The sequence below is a fragment of the Lynx rufus genome, unplaced genomic scaffold (genome assembly GCF_022079265.1).
Source record: "Lynx rufus isolate CCGP_SWC_20201006 ecotype Redwood Valley unplaced genomic scaffold, mLynRuf1.p SCAF_15, whole genome shotgun sequence".
NCBI lineage: Eukaryota > Metazoa > Chordata > Mammalia > Carnivora > Felidae > Lynx > Lynx rufus.
This window is the reverse complement of record NW_025814829.1, coordinates 43,183,991-43,207,047: the sequence shown is the minus strand read 5'-3', so window position 1 is coordinate 43,207,047 and position 23,057 is coordinate 43,183,991. Positions and strand designations below refer to the sequence as shown.

Here is a 23,057-nt window from a genome sequence, read left to right as displayed (position 1 = left end):
ATGTGTTTTGTTTCTTTTTAAAATGCAGGCTTTCATTAAAGATAGAACCAGGGACCAGCACACCACGTTCTGCTGCTTCCAGAGAAGATTTAGTAGGTTGGTGCATAGTTTTCTCTGATGACTGAATAAGAAATCAGATAACCTAATAAGAAAGAATGTGCTTCAAAGTAAATATACTTAGCACATTTTATAATAGACACAAAAGTTGATTTTTGATATTAAAATATATCACTTTTTTGTTTGGGTTTTTTTTGTTTTTTATTTAAAAAGTTGTTACTTGAGGGGTGCCTGGGTGGCTCAGTTGGTTGCGTGTCCGACTTTGGCTCAGGTCATGATCTCATGGTTTGTGGGCTCGAGCCCTGCATCAGGCTCTGTGCTGAGACCTCAGAGTCTGGAGCCTGCTTCGGATTCTGTGTCTCCCTCTCTCTTCCCCTCCCCTGCTAGTGCTCTGTCTCTCTCTCTCTCTCTCTCTCTCTCTCAAAAATAAATAAACATTAAAAAAAATTTTTTTTTAAAGTTGTTACTTGGAATTTGTAGTAATGTACAAACAAGCCAACTAATCAAGAAAAATAGATAACAAATAAAAAAAAGATAAGTATTTATGAATATCTCTTCTTTTTATTATTAAGAATACACTGTCCTAGGCAATGAAGGTTGATTACATTAGGCATTTCTGGGGTCTGAGTGGAAAATTTTACTAATTTGAATAATTATAGAGGTGAGTTTTAGTGACTTGACTTTTTAGAAATTTCACTTTAATACTGGGCTACATACTGAAAATACTAAAAAAAATAGTCACAGTTCCTTAATTTACTTGTCGCATTGTAATGGGGATAATATATGTATACCACAGATAATTAAAAATGAAAAATTGGAGATAATTGGCTATTATTTAAGAAATTATTAATAAGCACCTTTTTGTAATTTCAAAGGCAGACTTTGGCCCTAAGCTTCATAATACCGCATCCCCTCGAAGTATTTGGAGGCTGATCTAATAAGATGTGGAGGAAGCAAGGAGACAAGCCATGACAGTATCTAGGAGAGGCTTACAAGCAGAGGAAAACATGGCAGTTTAATCTCTTAAATTTGCTTTTGTTTTTATTGTTAAAATGATATTTCACAAATCTGTGTACTTTTCAAGTTCTATTTTTTTAAATTCCCATAAGCCTGGCGATGTTAATATAGATTAAAATTCCAACTTGAATGCTTGACCTGCCCTGCCCTACACTCTCTTTCTCTAAGAGAAAACTGAAACTAAGAGAAAGAAGCAGTGTGTAAACTGAAATGAGCACTGAGCTACAGGACTCAGAGAGCTGAGTGATTGATTAGTTCAGGCTTTATGTGCAACGTGATATCCTGAGCCTGTCTCTTCTAATTCTTCTTCCTCTGTAAGTGGGGAAAAATGCTTCTACTGCCTGCTTAATGCAATAAAATAGGAAGTAACAGATTTGATATATTTTGGATTTTGTGTTTTAAGCAGAAAGTATATATTTTAATGTTCAGTCATTTAAATAGAATTAGCAATATTATTTTATTTAAACCACATTTTAAATTTCTATCAAGGGATTAAAAAGAAAACACTCTTTTGAAACCATTTGAAAATTTCTCTCTCTCTCTCTCTCTCTCCCTCTCTCTCTGTCTGTCACACACACACACACACACACATTTAATTCTTAGGTCCCGAAGTAGGAGCATCTCCACAAAGTGGAAGAAAAAGCGTGGCAGCTGAAGGAGCCTTGCTACCGCAGACGCCACCATCCCCTCGGAACCTGATTCCCCACGGACATAGGAAGTGCCATAGCTTGGGTTATAAGTCAGCATCTTTAACTTTATCTTTTCAGATTTTTGAATTGTTTCTAGTTGGATTTATTTTCTGGATATTTTATCAGTTAAAATAGTGTCCTGTGTAGTTTTATTTGTATAACAATAGTTTTTTTCTGATTCAGTAAAATATCTTGTTTGCTTAAAAGCATTTAGTTCTTCCTTAATTTGGAAATAAGCTTCTCCCAACAGTGCCTTTACATTTGGGGGAGATAAATGAACTATATTACAGAGCATCATCGTAAATAATATCAGGAAAGCAATATACCATTTTCCTTTTAAATTATCATCTTTGTATCACGACAGTCATTGTTTGTCTTAATCAAAATGAGTCGCCATAAATTAAGGTTTATAAAAATTACTCCTTTTATTGCTAAATATAAAAGGAAACTGGTTTTTTGTTTAACATCATTAACTTTGCAAGACTTTTCTCAAAATGGGGCCCATAGTTCACCTTTGCCATGATTTTTGTGAAAATTTAATAGTTATTTTCCAAAAGCAAATGTAAATAAACAATTTTTTAATGGACCTGAGACTTAAGGTGAAATTAAGGTATTGTCTGTTATATAGATAGATAAAGGCCTGGCCTGGTTTCCTAAAATATTTTCCCTAAACTGCTGGTTTGAGGTTTTCATGGTGAAATCTGTGTGTTCATTAGTATGAGAGTTCAGAAGTCAGGTCAGGATAGCAGGTAAGTCTTCTGTGTCCTGACTCTTTATATAAGAGTATCTTTTATATTTTGAACTACCAACAGTAATAAAAGATATGAAAAATATTTCTCTTTGTTTCCAGTTTCATTCATAAAATGAACACAGCAGAGTTTAAGAGTGCAACGTTCCCAAATGCAGGGCCAAGACATCTATTAGATGATAGCGTCATGGAGCCCCATGCACCGTCTCGAGGCCACGCTGAAAGTTCTACTCTTTCTAGTGGAATATCAATAGGTGAGAAATACTTCTCTGGGAGGATTCCAAATTATGTACAATGAGACTTTTAATCAAACTCAGCTGGAAAAAAAGAGTCATTAATCCTATTATACTTAGAGAAAAATTGATAAAAGCAAAGTTAACAATTAGATATAGGATCATATTACTAGTAGCTTCCGAAGTTAATAATTCATGGTGTTTTTAAAAGTGCTTGATGGTTTTGACTCCAAAAGGGGAAGCATTTGAGAAATGGTGGGAAAAGAAGGCAGACTGGTTGAATTGGTTACTTCATGCAGTTTGTAGGAATGAGGAAAGAGAGGCAGTGTTGGTGTACTCCCTGTCTTTTGGATTAAGCAGCTAGTTAGATAGTGGCACTGTTGCCATAGTAGAGAAGACCAGAAGAACGGTCATTTGTAGGTGGTGAAGTATTTGTGAAGGAAGACTGGGTTTGGGGAATTGGGAATTCTGTTTTAGACATGTTTGGTCCACATGGAGTTGTCAGGTAGGTAACTGAATATATGACTTGAGCTCAGTGGGTAAGATTAGGTCTGTAGATACAAGTATAGGAGTTAGCATATTTATAGTATTTCAGGCCACGGGACTGGTTGAGTTCACCAAGAGAGAGAGTGTAAATAAATAAGACATACTAATGTTTAGAGGTCTGATTATTTTTTTTTTTTAAAGATGGGCCATCAGAGGAAATATGAAGGAGGGACCAGTGAAGTAGGAATAAAAATCAGGGTGTGGGATCAGAAAAGCCCAATAGACAAGTATCTTCAGGAGGAAGGAAGTATCACTATCAAATGCAAGAAAAAGAAAACATAAGAATGGGAATTGATGAGTGCATTTGGCAAGATAGAAGTCATTGGTGACCTTGATAAGAGTTGCTTCATAGAATAATGTGGGTGGAGTCCTGATTGGAGTAGCCTGGAAAATGAGAGGTGAAGAAATACAGGTAGTTACCGTGAAGGGGACTGGAAAATCAGGACCATACTGGAAAGGGAGATGAGGAATTTGTTTTTACTTCCTAAACTTATTTATTTTCTGAATCTTTTAGATGAGCGTTATTTCTTTTGATAATTAGAAAAATCTTCATAAACACTGATTTATTTTTTTAAAGGAGAAAAATGTCTTCCTCTCTGATTAAGTACCAGGTTGGTCAAGGGCTATGCCAATTGTTAATAGGATCATCTTAGTATTGATGAACAGTCAATAGAAGGAAATCCAAGAAGGAGTTCATTTTCTTAAACATATTGACTTCCTTAACCTTTGAGAGTTCCAAACCTTGTAAACAAAATTGATTTAGAGCTTTCTGGCACCATTCAGTTTTTTAATTCCAAAGTTCCCCCTTTGACAAATGCAAATGATTAAATAGTGACAAAATTCACAAAATACAAGACCCATTAGCCACCTGAAGTACCTCTTTGTTGATACTGTAAGTCGTCTATATGCAGGTATCAACCTCAATCTGAAAAATAATACAGAGAATAATTTGGCAAAAGAGAAAGGAAGAACTTTTTTCCCGTTAAAATTTGTTACACTATGGAATCTGGCATTCCACTTAAATGAAAAAATAATAATTTTTTAAATTACAGCTCTCAAGTATACATATTATTTCACTTTTCCCCCTCATAAGTTTTATAATGAAAATTCTTTAGTTTATTTGTGGCTTTTACTTTCTATAACTGTTCTTTTTGTTACCACAGGACAATTATTTATCTGGTTATTTTATTCACTTACAGTTAGTGTCTCAGTTTATAGGCCTTTCTTTTAGAACAGGAAGAGACTGTTTTAATTTTTGCCTTTGTGTTTATTTTTTATTAATTCTAAGGCTGTTAAGAGGATAAGCAATAAAGATTGTTACATCCTTGTTTGTAAATTAAGAATGTTAGACATAGTACCTTGCAAGGTTTTTATTTTAAAACTGTATATTCTGGAAAGAAAGTAAATCTGTAACCCTAGATGGTAGATGTTACACACACACACACACACACACACACACACACACACACACATACACACACAATTTATAATTACAAAAGGGTTTTTTCCTTAGCTGTAACTTTAACATATAATATCAATCTGTACCGTAGAGGTTTTGAGAAAGTACTGCAGAGAAATTCACCAGTGCTTGGGACAATGGCCTCTGTGGTCCAGATATCTTAGATAACCTGAAGTGGTCTTGCCTAGCCAAGAGAAGCATATCCACTGTGGACTGGAAAAACATATTTTCTACAAATAAGTCATACTAATTATGATTCAATTTTCAGTCTTTGCTACATAATGTTACAAATCAAAAGATGATCTAGAATACCCTACCGCCACTAACAGAACACTTGCATTTTCTCATCTGACCCACACAACCAGAAAATTATTTCAGTGCATATTAACTAAGCTCTTCCGAGGAGAGTATATAGCTAGGGCCACTCTAAATACATAGATGAGGTATTAATCCATCACATATAATGCATACCTTTTAGCATTGAAGTTTGAGTCTGTCATGGAACACTGGTATGAAAGTCTGATGGACAGTTTAACTTGATACATATGGGATACATTAATCATCAATTTTATTGAGAGCCAGAATTATCTTTAAAATAACTTTTAAATCAGTGTAAGCTGTTTTTGACTCTCCAGATTTATTCTTCTCAGTTTTTTTCTTTAGCTAATTTAAAACTTTGTATGTTAGCTGCTATTCTGGCCAAAGAGAAAGTTTTTACATTGTTACGGCACCATTGTTATTTCTTTCTTTCTAATTTAGGGATTCCATCCTCTTCTACCTTGCCTCTAAAGGCAGAAGTTGAATTTCATTAAACTTCTTTTTTTTAATGTTTATTTATTTTTGAGAAAGAGAGGAATTTCATTAAGCTTCTTATCCTTAAGGTAATAATGGGTTTTTAAAGGAATACAAAGAGAAGGAAGTATATCGCAAACCTCTTAAGAATTTCACAATTATATTCGTCTTAAATTATGACAAAATTTTGAAATTTTGAAAAGTTTTATGCTTATGTACATTCTCTGATGGTTTATAATTGTTTATAAACATAATGCATTTGAGCTATAAGTAGACCTGCAAAAGTGTTTTATGCTCTTTGTTATTTTTGGTGGTCTTGTTAACTATATTCCAGTATATTGCAGAATAAGCCTCGCAGCAGTAACACAAGAATGAAGAATTAATTTGTGGATGTTCACCCACAGATAACATGATTATCATTTTATAAGTACAATTAGAAAGTTTATTTTTAAAATACAAAACTTAAACTAATTCTGATGTTTAAAATTAGAATAACTTTTGATTTTAGGTAGTAGTGATGGTTCTGAACTAAGTGAAGAGACCTCATGGCCTGCTTTTGAGAGGTAAGAAAAATTGTCCATTTGAACTGCTTTGAGCTGAGTTGGTCTTTCTTAAAAGATCATAAACATTTTAACAGATAAAATTTGTTACATATCTGGAAGGGACTATTTATAAGCTTACAACTGGTGGCAGAAATTAGAAGTTGATATTTAAGTCTGGAATTGAGTCTTAGCTCATAAATATATGTTTATTTGGTGCCTTGACACGTGGATTTGAATTTTAGTACCTTTAAAACAGTAATAACCAATCATACTCACCTTACCTACTTACGTGTTTGAAGTAAAATTATTGCCTTAAATTCTGGTTCATTTCAGTAGTTTTAAGGCATTTAATAGAATGGTCTACTTCATTCTCTGCTACCTTGTCAGGGGCAAAAGGACTTAGTAAATTTTAAATTACACTATAAGTAAAGCAGCTTAGAGTTTGAGTTTAAATTGTCAGCAACTCAGAGTTTACATATAGCACACAGATTTATGCTGAAATGCTCTAAGTCACGCTCCGTTCTCCTTTCTTTAGGGCTTTAAGTAGTGGAAGTTGTGCTCTTCCTGCAGCAAATCCCATGCTGTATTGATCTGCCAGTATAAGATCTCCTTAAAGATGTAGCCAAACAGCGCAAATAATTTATTTACTAAATATCCATTAGGACTCTTATATTGTCTTTGACCATTTCAGTTCTTCCATTTTCGGATTTATAAGATGCTTGACTCTTGCCAAAATAATTGCCCCCTTTTGTACGTAAACTGGACATCCTAAGTTTCTAAGCAGCAGAGTGTAGTTGAGATTGAATTTAGAGTATGGAGTTGAAAATAGTTACCTAACGCCCTATCAGTCACTTCTTAATAGAAAATAATTTTATTAACTATACATTTGAAATTAAACTATATTGGAACTGGAAAATTATATTCTTGTTCTTGATGAAACTTCGTAACGATTTCTCTCCATTATGTGATTAACACGCTGTTTGTAAACCCAACATTTCAAAGTACTTTTAAGCCTTTCTACTCTATTTGTCAGTGTTATCAACTCTTACTCTTTGCTTTGGGGGGATCTTACCTTGTTTTTGCATACTATTTCTCTTCCAGCTTTTACATTCAGTCTCTTTATTAAGGTTTGCGTGAAACGAGAAAAACATGAGAGTTGCCTCTGGCATGCTGTCGGTACAAGTCATTTTAGTTCTTTCCCTCTAGGAAGAGCATCATATGTTGGTTATAGAGTATACTGTAATCTTTAGATAAAAAATATTAATGGAAAAAATGTTTGTCAGTTTGAATGAGTTATAAGTGAGTAACCAGGACGGTGTCGTGTTCAGTACTCTGTCCGTCCTCGTCCCAGCAGGTTACTTCTGAAGACTGTATGTAACGATGTTACCTTCACATCTCAAAACAGTATATTTCTTTTGTGACACATGTTTTGCTTTGCAGACATTTTCAGCTAAAAAAAAATCTGTCTTTGCGCCAAGTTTAAATCTGTGGCTCTTGGAACATTTTGAGAGCAAATTAATGCTTCTCAGCAAGATTCAGACGTGGAATAACAAAAAGTAAATAAAGAACGAGGATGTTTAAAATACTGCTTGTAGATAGTGGATTTGAAAATAGTACTCTGAATGTTAAATCACTCTGTGTTCTTATTTACTACAGAGACATCAAGTATGTTGCTGCCTAAGTTGCTAAAGTAATGCTTTTTGCTTTAAATAACATTTCCCAACAGTGCTACTTTTGGCTTTTCCCAGGCAAAGACGTGTTGGTGTTTCTATGTGTGTGTTTATTTCCTTTGTTAAGTATTACATGCCATTTTGGATAAATATGAATTCAAACCATTTTTATCATTTGTTGGCTTCATCATTTATTTCAGTTGATGTAGAAATAAAATAATGCCTTTATTACCCAGCTTCTCTCCTTTATTAGTTTTCTTGGATTTAATGTAAAGGATAGAGAGGAAAATAAGATGTTTAGGCCACATTAAGTTTACAGCCCACATCGTTTTTAGGTGTCTTCATAGGGACATATAATAAAAATGAATTATTTATATAAATCCAGATACCATTTTTGAACTGGAATCGAAGAACTGGAATAGAAACAAAAGGGTTTTCGAAGTATTTTCCAGGTTTTGATAGTATTGGTTATAAATAACTTTCATTATTTTAGCAGATTTATGAAAGCAAATGTATGTAAAATGTATAGTATTACTAACACCTGTAAGTATATCTAGACTCAATAGAAGAAAACATTTTTTTTTAATCTAGGCTGCATGCTTAAGAAAGGAGCCACCACATTTAGATTTAGAAAGGATTTAGAAAGCTATATTACAGGAAGAAATTATATTGTTCTAGGTATCAATGATTGTGTGAATAAAAGCATATGTAATATATACAATTTATAATGGAATCCAACAGGAACAGATTATACCATTCTCTCGGCCCGGTGACACGAGTGGCACGAAATGGCTATCGAAGCCACATGAAGGCCAGCAGGTACAATCCCCCTGCATCCAGGGGTCACAGAACTCCCCTCTGGTGGTGGTGACTGGCTTAATGGGTGTAATCTCACAGTATCTCTGTTCTTTCTCAGCTAATTGGTTTATCAGCTAAAAAAATACCCAAGAAAACTTGCTTTCCGAGATTTAATCTAGAGAGAAATTTGGACTTCTCTTTCCGATCCACTGAGCTAGTTGCAAAATAATTCCAAGTTGGTAGCCTTGTAACCATACAGGTCTTTCTAATGCTGCTAGTTATTGGATGAGCAATATAAAAATCCACTTATTATTCAAAGGCTACTTACTGTCATAGCATTTACTTTGCTAATAAGTCTCCATTCATTTTATCTTTGTTAAGAATTTTTTAGATAAACTGCAGGTCCAGAATTTAGACAAGTCCATTTCAGTAAATATTTGTTCGTTTCAACTTCCGTTTGTTCAGTGTTTATGTAGTTTTACCAGGTCTCTTTCTGCACCATATTAGCTGCGGAAAGAAATGAGAATGTTAGATTGATTGGGGGCTGGAGGCTAATGGTAACGGGTAATCAGCCACCTCATACTACAACAGAATAGCCAACTTCAAAAGTGAACTTTATATCAATTTGGTGTCTAATCTCTCTGTGTATACCTCCCTGAATATAAACAGCTCTAACATGAAATTTCTAGTGGTCTCTAGGTTTTTAAGTCACTTTGAAGACACCTAAATAATCATAAAGGGATAAACTGGCAAACTGCACAGTTTTTGTCTGTGTTGTAGGAATTCTGCAGATCATGTCAGATCACCAGAGAATGACAGATTAAGTTATTCTTTTTTTTTTTTTTTTTTTTTTTGGGGACAGAGAGAGACAGAGCATGAACAGGGGAGGGGCAGAGAGAGAGGGAGACACAGAATCGGAAACAGGCTCCAGGCTCTGAGCCGTCAGCACAGAGCCCGACGCGGGGCTCGAACTCACGGACTGCGAGATCGTGACCTGGCTGAAGTCGGACGCTTAACCGACTGCGCCACCCAGGCGCCCCAAGTTATTCTTGTTTTAAATATAGGACCTTAAGTCCGTTGGGGAAAGATATTTGAATGTTTGATTATTTTGTGATGGTCTTCTTAAGATATATGAAAAGGAAATCTTGAGTTTTGTAGTTATTCCTTCCTTAGAGAGCTGTTAGGCTATAAGGCTATAACCAAACACTTACACATTGACAGCGTTTAAATGTCATTAAAATTTATCATAGTACGCCAGTTTTTTAAATATGTTGTTATTGCCTGTATTACTTCTCTCATCTACTTTAGAATTAATTTAAGCATGGGTTTTCTTTTCCCTTTCCTCCTTTTTTTGAGTTTCTGCTATTTTTATTTAGAGTTTTGTATACTTAAATACTTTTAACAAAAAGAATCCTCATCTTTCCTACCAAGACTTAAAATTTCTAATGGGAAAAAAGTTTACAGCAGTGATGCAATGTAGCATGTAAGAAGAAAAAAGTCTTGGGGGTGCCTGTGTGGCTCTGACTCTTGGTTTCTGTTCAGGTCATGATCTCAAAGTTCATGAGTTCAAGCCCTGTATCGGGCTTTGCACTGACAGTGCAGATCCTGCTTGGGATTCTCTCTCCCTCTGCCCCTCCTCTGCTCGCTCGCTCTCTCTCTCTCTCTCTCAAAATAAATAAACAAACATTATAAAAAAAGAAGAAAAAGTCTTAAATCCATAATTTAATCTTCACTAAAGTGAATTGCTCTATTCTTTCTAAATTATGCTTGTTCAAATATGTCGTAAAGTGTGTTTTTAACCATCTGACTTTAATAACTTCCTGATTAAACTTTTGTGACAGTTTATAAATTTCATATCAGTAAACCTTTATAATTGTCAGTGTCTTCTTGTTCTGAATACAGTAACAAAGTTTTACCATTAAGAGCGGTTACATTTCATTTAAGTACCTGCTTTGTAACTACTGTACCCAAAAGCTCTTACGTGTTCTTTTCTTCATTCCATTGTTACAGTTCCGCAGAATCAGAAGATTTGGCAGTGCATTTATATCCAGGAGCTGTTACTATTCAAGGTGTTCTCAGAAGAAAAACTTTGTTAAAAGAAGGCAAAAAGCCCACAGTAAGATCTTATCTTATATTTTAACACACCTCTAAAAATATGTAAATGTATAGGGCCCTAAAAAATATGAAGACAATTGAAGTAAAACCAAATACATGGTTCAACTGAAACAATTTGAAATACACATTTGCCTCACTGTGTTTCTTAATTTAGACTTCAGTTAAATCATTCATTTAGGGTGTTTACATCAAGGAGCTCCTGTTCCCTCAGTCCCCTAATGTAGTTCTTACACAAAACCATTTCACAGAGAAACTTGAAAGTATATGCTGTTATGAAGTATTTTAGTAATAAGTTTAGGAAAAGAACAGAGAGTAACAACCCTAAAAAATGGGATTCAACTAATTTTGTTTTGTCAGTCCTAACTTGTTTATTTAAATCTTCTGTAATGCAGTTTTGTTTTCCTTCATGAAATGAAACCCAGGTATTAAATGTCCTTCAAACCATAGTTATATTTTTTAAAAAAATGATAACAGTGGCACAAAGCCTTTGTACGTAACCTAGAAGCTTCTTCTTCCCCAACAGCAGCAAGTAGTTGGACTACTAAAGAAAGAGAATTTTTTTTTCTCAAATAATGGTATAATTTATCTAGTTTGGAATTAAAACTTCAACGTATATCCAGACATAACACTTTTGAAGCTACAAAGGCTTCTTAAAACATAAAAATGGTTTGCATCTAAGCAATCTGATTTTGCTGCCTGTGTTACAGTAAACCTCAGGCACATATAGTTAGGAAGCTACACTAGGCCAGCTCACAAACTAGGAGTAGCATGTTGGGTAGGATATTACTACACAATTGTGCACCAGATGCTGGAAATAGATCAGCAAACAAGATGAGGCCAAGTGCCTGCCTTGTGGGGATGACATTCCAATGAGGACAAATAGAAAGTAAGCCCTTGAAATAAGGTGATGGGATGGCAGATGAGAGGGTGAGGAGAGGTATCGGCGCAGCGAGGCTTCCACGCTGTCATGGGAATGAAGAAGGCGGGTTAGCCGTGTGAGGATCTCCAGCTCAGGAGGCAAGAAGACCCATGTGGCTGAGGCACGGAAGGTGGAGGAGGCGAAGTCAGAACAGTTAGCGTTTGCTTGATGGATGTATTTGATGCGGTGTGTGAGAGAACGTGGAAGTGAAGGTGGTGTCTGGGTTTGGGGCTGAGCTCAATGAATGTTGGGCACGTTTATTGAAATGGGGAAAGTTTTTTCCAAGAGGGGCTGGTCAGTCTTGGCTGAGTTCACTTTATGCATTTAAGTGGAGATGTCAGTTTGGCTGTAAAGAATACAGTTCAAAAGTTCAGCAGAGAGGTGGTGGCCAGAGATAGAGATTTGGGACTTGTTAGCATACAGATGGTATTTGAAGTATGAGACCGGATGAGACAGATTATCTATGAAGAAAACAGGGCAGGGATAGAACTCTGTAACATGTAAAGGTCTGCTGTAAGAAAAGCAGAGAGAACGAAGGAACTGTTAATCAGAGAAGCATAGCAGTTAAAAGTGTTTCAAGAAAGGAGTGGCCAGCTGTGTCGGATGTTGCTAAGAGGTTGTGACAAGAACAGAGGCTTTGGGGGCGCCTTGGTGGTTCGGTCAGTTAAGCATCTGACTCTTGGTTTCGGCTCAGGTCACGATCTCACGGCTTTGTGTGTTTGAGCCGCGCATTGGGCTCTGTGCTGGCGGCACAGAGCCTCCTTGAGATTCTCTGTCCCTCTCTTGCTGCCCCTCCCCCACTTATGCTGTCTCTGTCTCTCTCAAAATAAATAAATAAACTTAAAAATATTAAAAAGAAGAAAAAAAGAACAGAAGCTTTGATAAAATGTCAGTGATCAGTAACCTTGACCGCAGCAGCCTAACTGAAAGTAAGTTGAAGAGAAAATGGGCAAGATGGAAGTGGAGTCAGGAATTAGAGCCACCTTGCAAGAAGTTACAGGAACAGAGAAATTGGCTGCTATCTGGTGGGGCAGGGAGTGGGGCAGTGGAGGGATTTTCAAAGATGAGAATGCTGTTAAGCCTCATTTGTATAATGATGGTAGAGGGGGAGAAATCAAAAAACAGTGGAGAGGGAGTAAATTACAAAAGCAGGTTTCTTGAGGAAGTGAGAGTAGGAAGCTAGGGTGTGAAAAGACAGTGGAGTTTCTCCTTTGATAGAAGCAGCATTAACTATTCTGTTGTAGCGAGAAGAAAGGCTAAGTATGTGGGTCTACAAACAGGTGGTTAGATGGCATTGGCCTGGGAAGATGAGGTAGTCCTCACTAGACTTCAGCTCTTTTCCTCCGAGAAGTGCGCGATGCTGTCATGAGAGGGTGGAGTACTACAGTTTTTAAGAGAAGGAATGAAATCGTTGTCTCCAGAGAAAGAATATAATGACTTGATGGGGTAAAAGTGAAGTGCTATTGATTTCTATTTGAGATTGCTGGTTATAATTTTATCAATTGGCACAATTATGTGATTTCTCCAGCAATATTCAGTTATTGTAATGTGCCAAGTAATCAGATGGTTAGATTTAAATAGGGCTAGGGCTATATCGGGACAGAGGGATGGTGAGATGCCAGTGTTTGGAAGGGAACGGATATAGTGCTGGACCGTGTGGTCCTGGCTAAATATGGAGAGGGGGGAAAGGAGGATACGGGATGGGGAGGCAGTGGCAAGGCTAGATAATGAGCCTGGGTGGCTCAGTTATAAGCATCCGACTTCGGCTCAGGTCATGATCTGACGGTTCGTGAGTTCAGGCCCTCATCAGGCTCACTGCTGTCAGGCTGTCAGCCTGGAGCCCGCTTCGGATCTCTGTTCCTCTCTGCCCTTCCCCACTTGCATTCATTCTCTCTCTCTCTCTCTCTCTCTCTCTCTCTCTCTCTCTCTCTCTCTCTCAGTAAGTAAATAAATAAGAAAGTAGCAGTAGAGTGTGTTCAGTGAAAGTGACGGGAATGTTGGAGATAACGATTTCAGAAGTGATTCGACTCTAAGATTAGGCTAAGGTGGCTGGAGTGCAGTGGAGCTCTTGGTCATCAGCACTAAGAAAGTGAAGAAACTGAGAAACTGGTGGTAGTATATTCATGTGTTTGTCTTTCCAGGTAGCATCATGGACAAAGTATTGGGCAGCTTTGTGTGGGACACAGCTTTTTTACTATGCTGCCAAATCTCTAAAAGCTACAGAAAGAAAACATGTAAGTATTCCTCCTCTAAACTGTTAGCAGAGTTGTGCCTCCTCTCCATGGTTGTAAAGAAAGTAGTCCTAATGGAATGCGGCAAGTTGGTTTTTTTCCACATTCTAATCCAGAAGTTCTTCCGTCTATTTCTTGTGTGAGTGGTGTGGTAGAATGATTTTACTTAGGGATACCATTCCAAAGAAAGTCTTGGAATAACTTCCATATTTAGAAGTTTCTTTTTTTGAATGCAATTTTTCCATTGAAAGATCAAAAGTGCACATTACCAATATCTATCTTGGAATCAAAACCTTCCCACGCCTGGGTTTCTTGTTCAGAAAATAGTTGACAGTTATTGCTTTGGAGTCTCAGTTCATAACACGTAAAATGTGAAAAATTGAGACCATCATCTAATGTTCTTTCCACCTCGATTTCTAATGGAGTGATTTTTCCCAACAGTAAAGAGGAACAATGGTTACTATGCTCACTGAAGTCCACTTTCTTGTGCTGCATGTTACTTAGAAGCCTCTCAGTGCTCTTTTCTCAAAATGTAAAGTCGTGCTGTAAATCTTTTCTGCATGCTGTTTTGTTTTTATATGCTAGTGATACAGTCTTTGTAAGGAAGAAATTTTCCATGTTGCATTAATAAAATCCCCTTGAGAAGAATTTTATTTCTAAGTCATGTATTTTGTGGGAAAATTAAGTGGTTTACCATACTGAGGAAAGGTAAGCTACTAAAAAAAAAAAAAAAATCAAGTCCTTTTACTACATATAAATTACCCAATGACATTGCATAATTCAGAGAAGCTCTTCTTTATTCTTACGGTTTCAGTTTTTTGCAATTAAACCAGAGGTGTAGAAGAGTACGTTTTTTGGTGTAAATGAATGTTGTAAGTGCATCATCACCTTCTTTCCTGTCAGCCAGACCTACACCTGTCAGTGTCCTGCATTTGGTGTTAATCAGTGCCCTGCTCTGCCTTCGGGTTTAAGGATGTATGTTTCCTTAAACAGTACATTGCTTCATTTTTTAACTATGCCTGAATGAAATCATGAATTCTGAAGTTCTGGCTTTTTTGCCCACTATTATCTTACAGTTCTTTACATATAGTCCTCACATTGAAGTAAAGGACTATTTTTTGTATTTCTGGTCAAAGTGACTAATGCTCATTCACCCACCAGAGTTACACAGACTCGTTCCACCAGAACATTTTGCAGAGTAATTGCTTCTAATTAATACTGCTGTCCTCAAAGGGAGGAAAAAAGGTTGCTGTAGCTAAATGAAGTCCTTTATCTTCAGATATAGTTAACTCTTCACATAGCCACTGTGAGATGCTTGCCTCAGTTTCACTTAGTTGATGATTATAAAGTAGCTGTTCAAAATTAAATGGGTTTTTTTTTCCTCTAACTTTAACTAGAAAGAAGCCTAATAAAATTAGCATAGTGGCCTGTAAGGAAATCAAATTGAGTGCCTAGGAAAAGGACTATATTCCTAATCTCTTGATTAAAGCTATTAAGATTAAAAAAGGAATTATAAGAACAACATAGAAGATATAGAGACAGGGTCATGTTTATTTTAGAGTATCAATTTTAGAAGAGATGTGGCACAGGACTAAAAGCAATGAAGGAAAAACTTTGCAAAATCATTTTCAAACAAAATTAAAATATGAATTGGAAGAAAATATTGGCTATATGTAAGCAATAGATAAAGGATTAAAATCTGTTCTATAAGCACAGCACCACCTATGTAGTATTCTTGCCAAAAATGTAACCTGAATCTAATCATGAAGAAACAATCAGATCCAGATTGTGAGACATTTTACAAGACAACTGGCTTGGTAGTTGGAGAATTTGGTAGATGGAGGGGGCGGGGGGACAAGAGGACTGTTACAGGTTAAAAGAGACTGAAGAGTCTGAGAGATAAATGCAGTTGTGTATTTTTGTTGGATCCTGGAAGTGATTTTTTTTTTTTTGAACTACAAAGATCTTAATTGGGACAATTGAAGAAATTTAAATATGAACTTTAAAAACGACGTGTCTGTTAAATTTCTTAGATACTTACGTTGTGGTTATATGGAAATACATTGGTAGAGTACACATGCTGAAATATTTAGGACTCAATATTATGATGTCTGTAGGTCAAAGAGATCAAGCAAATGCACAAAATGTAGATATGTGGGTAACCACTGACATTCTTTCAACTTCTCTGTAGTTTCGGCCTTTCAAAATTAAAAGCTAGAGGGGAAAAAAATCACTAATGAAAATAACGCCTGTTCATATGTCTATAAATGCTGAAGGAAGAAATCTGGAAGCCTACAAACCTATATTTTATTACTCTCTATACATCTTTTTTCCTATGAGGAACAGTGTAAGCTTGGCAGGGTAGAATAACTGGGGAGAGAGAAGAGGACTCATATGTCTATATTTTTGGATGTTTTAAAATAGCATTCACTGTAAAAATATTTTAATGGAAGTTTATTCATTGTAAGAAAAAGTTTTTGCAGGTATGTGTGAACCTATCTCTGTATGGTGCAGAAAGAATAAATATTGTTCAATTAGTTCATTTTTAAAAACCAAGACTGCACCTGAAAAGAAATCTGTAACAAAACTTAAGACCTTCTACAACTTAGAATAAAACTGGAGGAAAGAAAAAGGGAAAGAAGAGATAAACAGAAGATGAAATATAAGTGGCTAATAAACATGAAAGGATGATCGACCTCATTAGCTATCAAAAATGTAGATTAAAAAGATGCCCTTTTTTACTTTTAGGCAAAAAGTTTAAAGATTGATAATACAGCATTGGGCATGGTGTAGGGAAACACAGACTGTTATTTGCAGAAATTTAAATTGGTATTGTTTTTGTGGTGGGCAGTCCTAGTCAATATTTAACTTAATGATAACCAGCGATTCCTTATCTGATAATCTGGCCTGTGGAAATCCTTGAACAAGTGCACAAAGATACCTGTAGAAGCATATTCCTGTAGTGTTTATAATAGCAGAAATCTATAAACACTCAAAATACTTATCAATAAGGAATTACTGACAAGTGAAAACCACAAGTCAGAGTATACATATGCCCCTGTTTGTACAGATGACCTTTGAACAGCTAGGTTAGGAGCACCTACCCTGGCTCCCTCCCACTCCCGTGCAGTTGAAAATCCAGCTCCCCAAAAACTTAGCTACCAGTAGCCTACTGTTGATCAAAAGCTTTACCAATAACATGAAGAGTTTATTGACATATTTTGTATATGGAGGCTGGGGGGAAATGTTAATAAAATCATAAGAAAAAAATACACTTACTGTATTGATCCAAGAACTGCATGTAAGTGGACCTGCGCAGTTCAAACCCGTGTTGCTCAAGGGTCAAGAGTCAACTGTATATGAAAACCAACAGTATCAAAAAAGTCTTTGGTGGGGCGCCCGGGTGGCTCAGTCGGTTAATCATCTGACTTCAGCTTGGGTTGTGATCTTAACGTTGGTGAGTTCGAGTGCCACGTTGGGCTCTGTGCTGACAGCTCAGAGCCTGGAACCTGCTTCGGATTCTAGGTCACCCTCTCTCTTTGGTCCTCCCACACTTACTTTCTCTCTCTCTCTCTCTCTCTCTCTCTCTCTCTCTCTCTCTCGGTCTCTGTCTCTTTCTCTCTCAAAAATAAATAAACATTAAAAAAATAATAAAAAAAAGGTCTTTGGTGTAAATGCATAGACAAGGGTCCAGAGGTCTCCACCCTGAACGGTGATGAATTTTGGGGAGTGGGATGAGATTCAGCTGTGGTCAAGGGGCACTTTTACTCCCTATGCTTTGGCCCTCTATACAAAGAGACTTACATTGCTTGAGTTACTTTTTTTTTTTTAAGGTTAGGAAAAGAACATTGGAAAATCATGCTGTTTGCTTTGACATAAATTATAAGCTGTCAAATCAGCAGTTCTGGAGTATTGCCCATTTCATTTTTGATAGTATTAAATCTTTGTAATTAGCTTTCATTTTTGTAGCGCCCATGTCGTTACAAGTAATGTGCTGTGTTCATACTTTTTCCCATTACTTTAAAATTGTGAAACATGTGAAAGGTGTGTGGTGTACATGTACACTTTAACTAGTAATAAAATGAATGCCTTTATAACTCTCCACCCAGCATAAGAAACAGTCTTAGTGAACCCACTACATCTTCCCAGAGAGCATCTTCTTCCTTCTGTCCAGCCTGTCACTGTCCTGAATTTACATTCATTACTGCTTTTTTTTTTTTTTTTTACTTTACAGATTTCCTTAACACATTTTTTTTTAACTGTACCTGAATAGATTCACATACATAGTCTGAAGCACTACCTTTTTTGCTTAATACTATATTGTTGAGATTCATCACTGTTGATGCATATAACTGTCACTTTTTTCTTTCCACAATTGAATAGTCTTCCATTTTATGAATCTTACATAATGTATTCATCATTCTACTGTAGATAGATATTTGGATAGTTGCCAGTTTTTTGCCGTATCTAGCAGTGCCCTGTGAATATTTTTGTGTGTATGTTCTCTAGGAATGCAGATGTTCAACTTTACAAGAAAATGCCAAATAGATTTACACACTCACCAGTAGCACAGTGAGGTTGAGGCTCCTCATTGTTAACACAATACTTGTCGGGCTTTTAAATTTTGGCTAATCTAGTAAATATGAAATGGCACATCATGATTTTAATTTATATACCCCTGATTGCTTAATGAGTTTGAAATTGTTTTCATGTTTATTGGTCATTCATGTGTCTTGTGCAGAATATCTGGGTAAATATTTTGCCTATTGGGTGATAGGTTTTCTAATGAATTGGTGAAAGTTCTTTATATATTCTAGACACTGATCGATTAGTAGTTATGTGTTGCAAGTATCATCTTCCAGTTTCTAATTTGACTTGTTTTTTCAAACTTTCTTTGGGACGTCTTTTACTGAAGAGTTCTTAATTTTAAAGTAATAAAATTTATCTTTCCCTTTATGGTTAGTACTTTCTGAGTCATGTTTTCAAAATTCTTCTCTAACCTGAGATCATTAAGATATTCTGTATTTGGGGCGCCTGGGTGGCGCAGTCGGTTAAGCGTCCGACTTCAGCCAGGTCACGATCTCGCGGTCCGTGAGTTCGAGCCCCGCGTCAGGCTCTGGGCCGATGGCTCGGAGCCTGGAGCCTGTTTCCCATTCTGTGTCTCCCTCTCTCTCTGCCCCTCCCCGTTCATGCTCTGTCTCTCTCTGTCCCAAAAATAAATAAAAACGTTGAGAAAAAAAAAAATTAAAAAAAAAAAAAAAAGATATTCTGTATTTTCTACTAATGGATTTAGTTTTGCATTGTGCTTTAAAATCATTGATCTACCTGGAATCAGAGACATGTGTGTGTGTGTAGGTGTGTGTACGCATGAGGGAGGGAGAGGGGGGAGAGAGAGGTGTGATAAGAAATAAGTATTCATCTTCATGTTTTTTCTGCATGGATAACCAATTTTCCTGGCATTTTTTATTGAACGATTCATTCTTCACCAGTATGCAGAGCCCACTCTTGTCATATGAGTTTGCATCTCTGTGCCCATCTCTGTGCTCTCTTCAACTTCCATTGCCCTGTCCATCCCTGTCCCGGTAGCCCATGGTCTCAAATACTGTAGCTTTATGAGTCTCGATGTTTATCAGGGCAGGTCCTACCTAATTGTTCTCAGGAGTATATTGGCTATTTCTGCTGCTTTGCCCTTGCATATAAATTTTAGAATCAGCTTATCAAGTTCCATGTAAAACCCTATTGAAATTTTTTTTTTAATGTTCTTTATTTTTGAGAGAGTGAGAGACACAGAGTGTGAGCGGGGGAAGGGCAGAGAGAGAGGGAGACGACACAGAATCTGAAGCAGGCTCCAGGCTTCCCAGCTGACAGCACAGAGCCCGACACGGGGCTCAAACCCAGGAGCCGTGAGATCATGACCTGAGCCGAAGTCGATGCTTAACCAGCGGAGCCACCCAGGCACCCCAAACCCTATTGAAATTTTTATTGAAATGACACTGAATCTATAGATCAATTTAGGGAGAATCAAATGGGGAGATCTATACAAATCACACCTTTTTCTTCATCTCATGGTATTCATTGATTTATGGCTTCTTGAATACCTTTGAACTGTTACACTTTCCCATATGCCTTGTTACATGTATTGCTCTCTTATAAATGACTATTATATTTCTAGTGTATAGAATTACATTTGACTTTCATACTGATCTTTTCCAAGCATCCTTGCTAATCAAACTTATTAATTTGGTAGGTTTGAGTGGATTTTCTTTGTCAATATTATCATCTGTGAGTAATGGCAGTTTTATTTCTTCCTTACTTTTACACCTTTTATTTCCTTTTTGTTGTCATATTAAGCTAAGTCTTCAAATTCTGTGTTGAGTGGATGTAGCAATGGTGGGCATCCTTGTCTTGATACCGATTTTGAAATGTTTTTAGAATTTTACCCTTGAGTGTGTGTATTACAGGGTTTTGATTTGGGAATTTTTTTTTTCTTTCCTGCTTTGTTTTGGTTTGGGTTTCATGTAGGTTTTGTTTGTTTGCTTGGTGGATACTCTTCATTGAATTAGAAACTTCTCTTCCATTCCTAGTCTATCACAGACTTGCATTATATTTTACCAGATGGTTTTATTTTGCATCAGCTGAGTTGAGCGCATTTTTTCTTTTTAATCTGTTAATATGGTGATTTGCTTTAATAATTTTTCTATAAATTAAAAAAAGATTTTTCTAAAGTTGAACTAATCTTACTTTCTTGAAATAAACCCAACTTAGTTGCATTAGTTGATTTCTAACATTAAATCAACCTCACATTCCTCGGATAAATCCAGCTTGTCATATATATCAGCTTTTTATACACCAATACTTAATATTTTTTCATTTATGTTTATGAATGAAATTAACCTAATTTTCTGTTCCTTTATAACAGCCCTTTTTTCATTACATTTATTTCATGTTATGTATAACTTTAAAAACAAGAATAGAAAAGTAACAAACATGCCAAGAATACCTTTTTTTTGAGAAATACAAGTAAGAATATACTATTAAGAATTGTCTGATAGCATTGCTGACTTAGTAAATCATCAGGTTTAAGATAACAACCCGTATTACATTGTACACGTTAAACTTCCACAGTGTTGTATGTTAATTACATCTCAGTAAAGCTGAGTGAGAAAAGATAACACCTTGATTAAAATGCAGGTATGTTTCCTATAAGCAAGGAGTGAGGGGCAACATAGTAAGGAACAGAAAAAAACAACATAGATGAATTTACCAAACCCAGCAAAAGATCATGCTTTTAGGTAATTGAGACTCAGACAGTTACACTTTGATAAAGAGTTGAAGCTATGAAGAATCTGGAAAGTAGGAGACTACCTAAAGAGGGCATACTTAAATGGAGTTTAGTTGTAAGTAAAAGGCTGTGAGCAGACTTGACCAACATGGAGTCACAAATCTCACCTCTCAGTGGGAGAAACTGAAAATATGCTCACTCTTAAGATTTGTTTAGGATGAGCCATAAATCTTGTGTTTCCATTAATTATCTGTTTATCTCTCAGTTCAAATCAACATCGAATAAGAACATATCCGTGGTAGGATGGATGGTGATGATGGCTGATGACCCAGAACACCCAGATCTCTTCTTGCTGACTGACTCTGAGAAAGGTGAATCGTTAGAATAACTAGGGTTTAAGGTACTCCGTGTACATAACTTTCAGCTGGCCAAAACCTAGTTTAAGTGGAATACTTGACCAGGAACATGTTTGTATAGTTTTATGTCTTGGAAATATTTCTGTCACATAATGTGTAGTAATGATGCCAATATTTTTAGATATCAGTATCTATTATAAGCATATTTTCTTTGCTACATGGTCATAAACTTGAAATTAAAAGCCCAAGTAATCCCTAGAGAGCTAAGAACCAGGGAGGGAGGGAGGGAGGGAAGGAGGGAGTTGGAGAATCTATAGGCCATGATTTGCCATATGTGCAGCACCCCTTCATTTGTACCCTGAAATTATTATTCTTAAGTTCTAAATGTGACAGAGGTTGTCCTCTAAATGATTTTTATTCCATTATTTTTAATTAAATTAATTGGTTGACTCCTATCACTTTCAAAATATGATTTATAATACTTTGCTTGCAATGTAGAGAGAGACTTAAAAATGAAATTATTGGCTGTTGACTATAGGAGTTTTTCAAGTGGATCTGAGAAGTTAGACAGTGGGCCAGTTAGAATCCGATCCTACCTCCTGACCCTGTGTGCATCTCTAAGTGGAGACCACAGGCAGCCATCAGAACAGATCTTTACATGATCGCTGCTCTTCCTTCCTAACAACTGCCAGCTCTTGATGAGCACCTCAAAGGAAGCTAGACAGGAAATTCTTTCATATCTGCCCAGAATCTTCCACTGCAGCAACTCACCACTGAAATTATACTTCTTGACTGTACAGTTATATTTTGATGTCTGTTTATTCAGAATGTATTTTACATCAACAGATACTCTGCTTTTAGGATTTTATAGTATTTTAAGTGAAAACTGAAGCAAATATGTTAGATACAGAAAAAAATCATAGTAGCAAAATGTCTCATTTGAGATTCAATAGATTGATTTATAGAGTTAAGGACTCTCTACTCAGTATTCTAAATTCAAAGTCCCTGCCCTACTCCCCAAATCCCAAAGACATTATTCATAAAATTACATTTTAAGATCATTTTCATTGGGTTTACTTAACAAATTCTTTATTTTCTTTCAGTTCCCTTAGTGTAGCTTGATAGAACTATTTCCAAGTTGCCGAGGTTTTTGTGACATCTGAACTAATGGCCTTCTGTTAGGGAGGAGAAAGTAGGTAAACGGCAGCTGTGACCAGCTTAACTGTAGATGTGCCTTCTATTCAGGTTGATCTAACGTCTGCATCTAAATTCAGCAAGTAAAACAGTATTATTGAACATTAAACATTTGGTGAAGAAAAACTGTTGCTTCTGAAAGTGAAAAAGTCCTTTGAGTGTTCAAGTCTCAAAGGAAAGCTCTATCATGGCTAAATAAAGGTCAGGCTCTTGGACCATCAAATGCAATTATAAAGGAAAGAATAGAATTCAGTACGAATTGGGAAATAAAAAGAACTTAGGTCCATGAGAAAAGAGAATAAAGCTCAACTTAGGGCAGGCTTCATTCAGTACATGAATCCTTTCTTTTTTCAGTTTATTACCTTAATATATACGATTATATAAGATATATTTGTTATGTGTCAGTCTT

The 23,057-nt window shown here is 36.2% G+C and overlaps 1 protein-coding gene across 3 annotated transcripts in view; it reads left to right on the top strand.

Moving 5' to 3' along the window:
- Positions 1-23,057, top strand: part of RALGPS2 (Ral GEF with PH domain and SH3 binding motif 2) — a 200,701-nt gene that overhangs the window by 134,540 nt on the left and 43,104 nt on the right. For 2 of the 3 annotated variants that reach the window (XM_047076945.1, XM_047076947.1), the window contains exons 11-17: positions 29-96; positions 1,678-1,813; positions 2,614-2,765; positions 6,050-6,104; positions 10,562-10,667; positions 13,727-13,819; positions 21,364-21,469. In XM_047076945.1, coding sequence (XP_046932901.1) covers positions 29-96; positions 1,678-1,813; positions 2,614-2,765; positions 6,050-6,104; positions 10,562-10,667; positions 13,727-13,819; positions 21,364-21,469 — 716 coding nt within the window. Of the gene's footprint in view, positions 1-28; positions 97-1,677; positions 1,814-2,613; positions 2,766-6,049; positions 6,105-8,494; positions 8,573-10,561; positions 10,668-13,726; positions 13,820-21,363; positions 21,470-23,057 lie in introns of all 3 variants that reach the window. The other variant, XM_047076946.1, reaches the window with a different exon arrangement.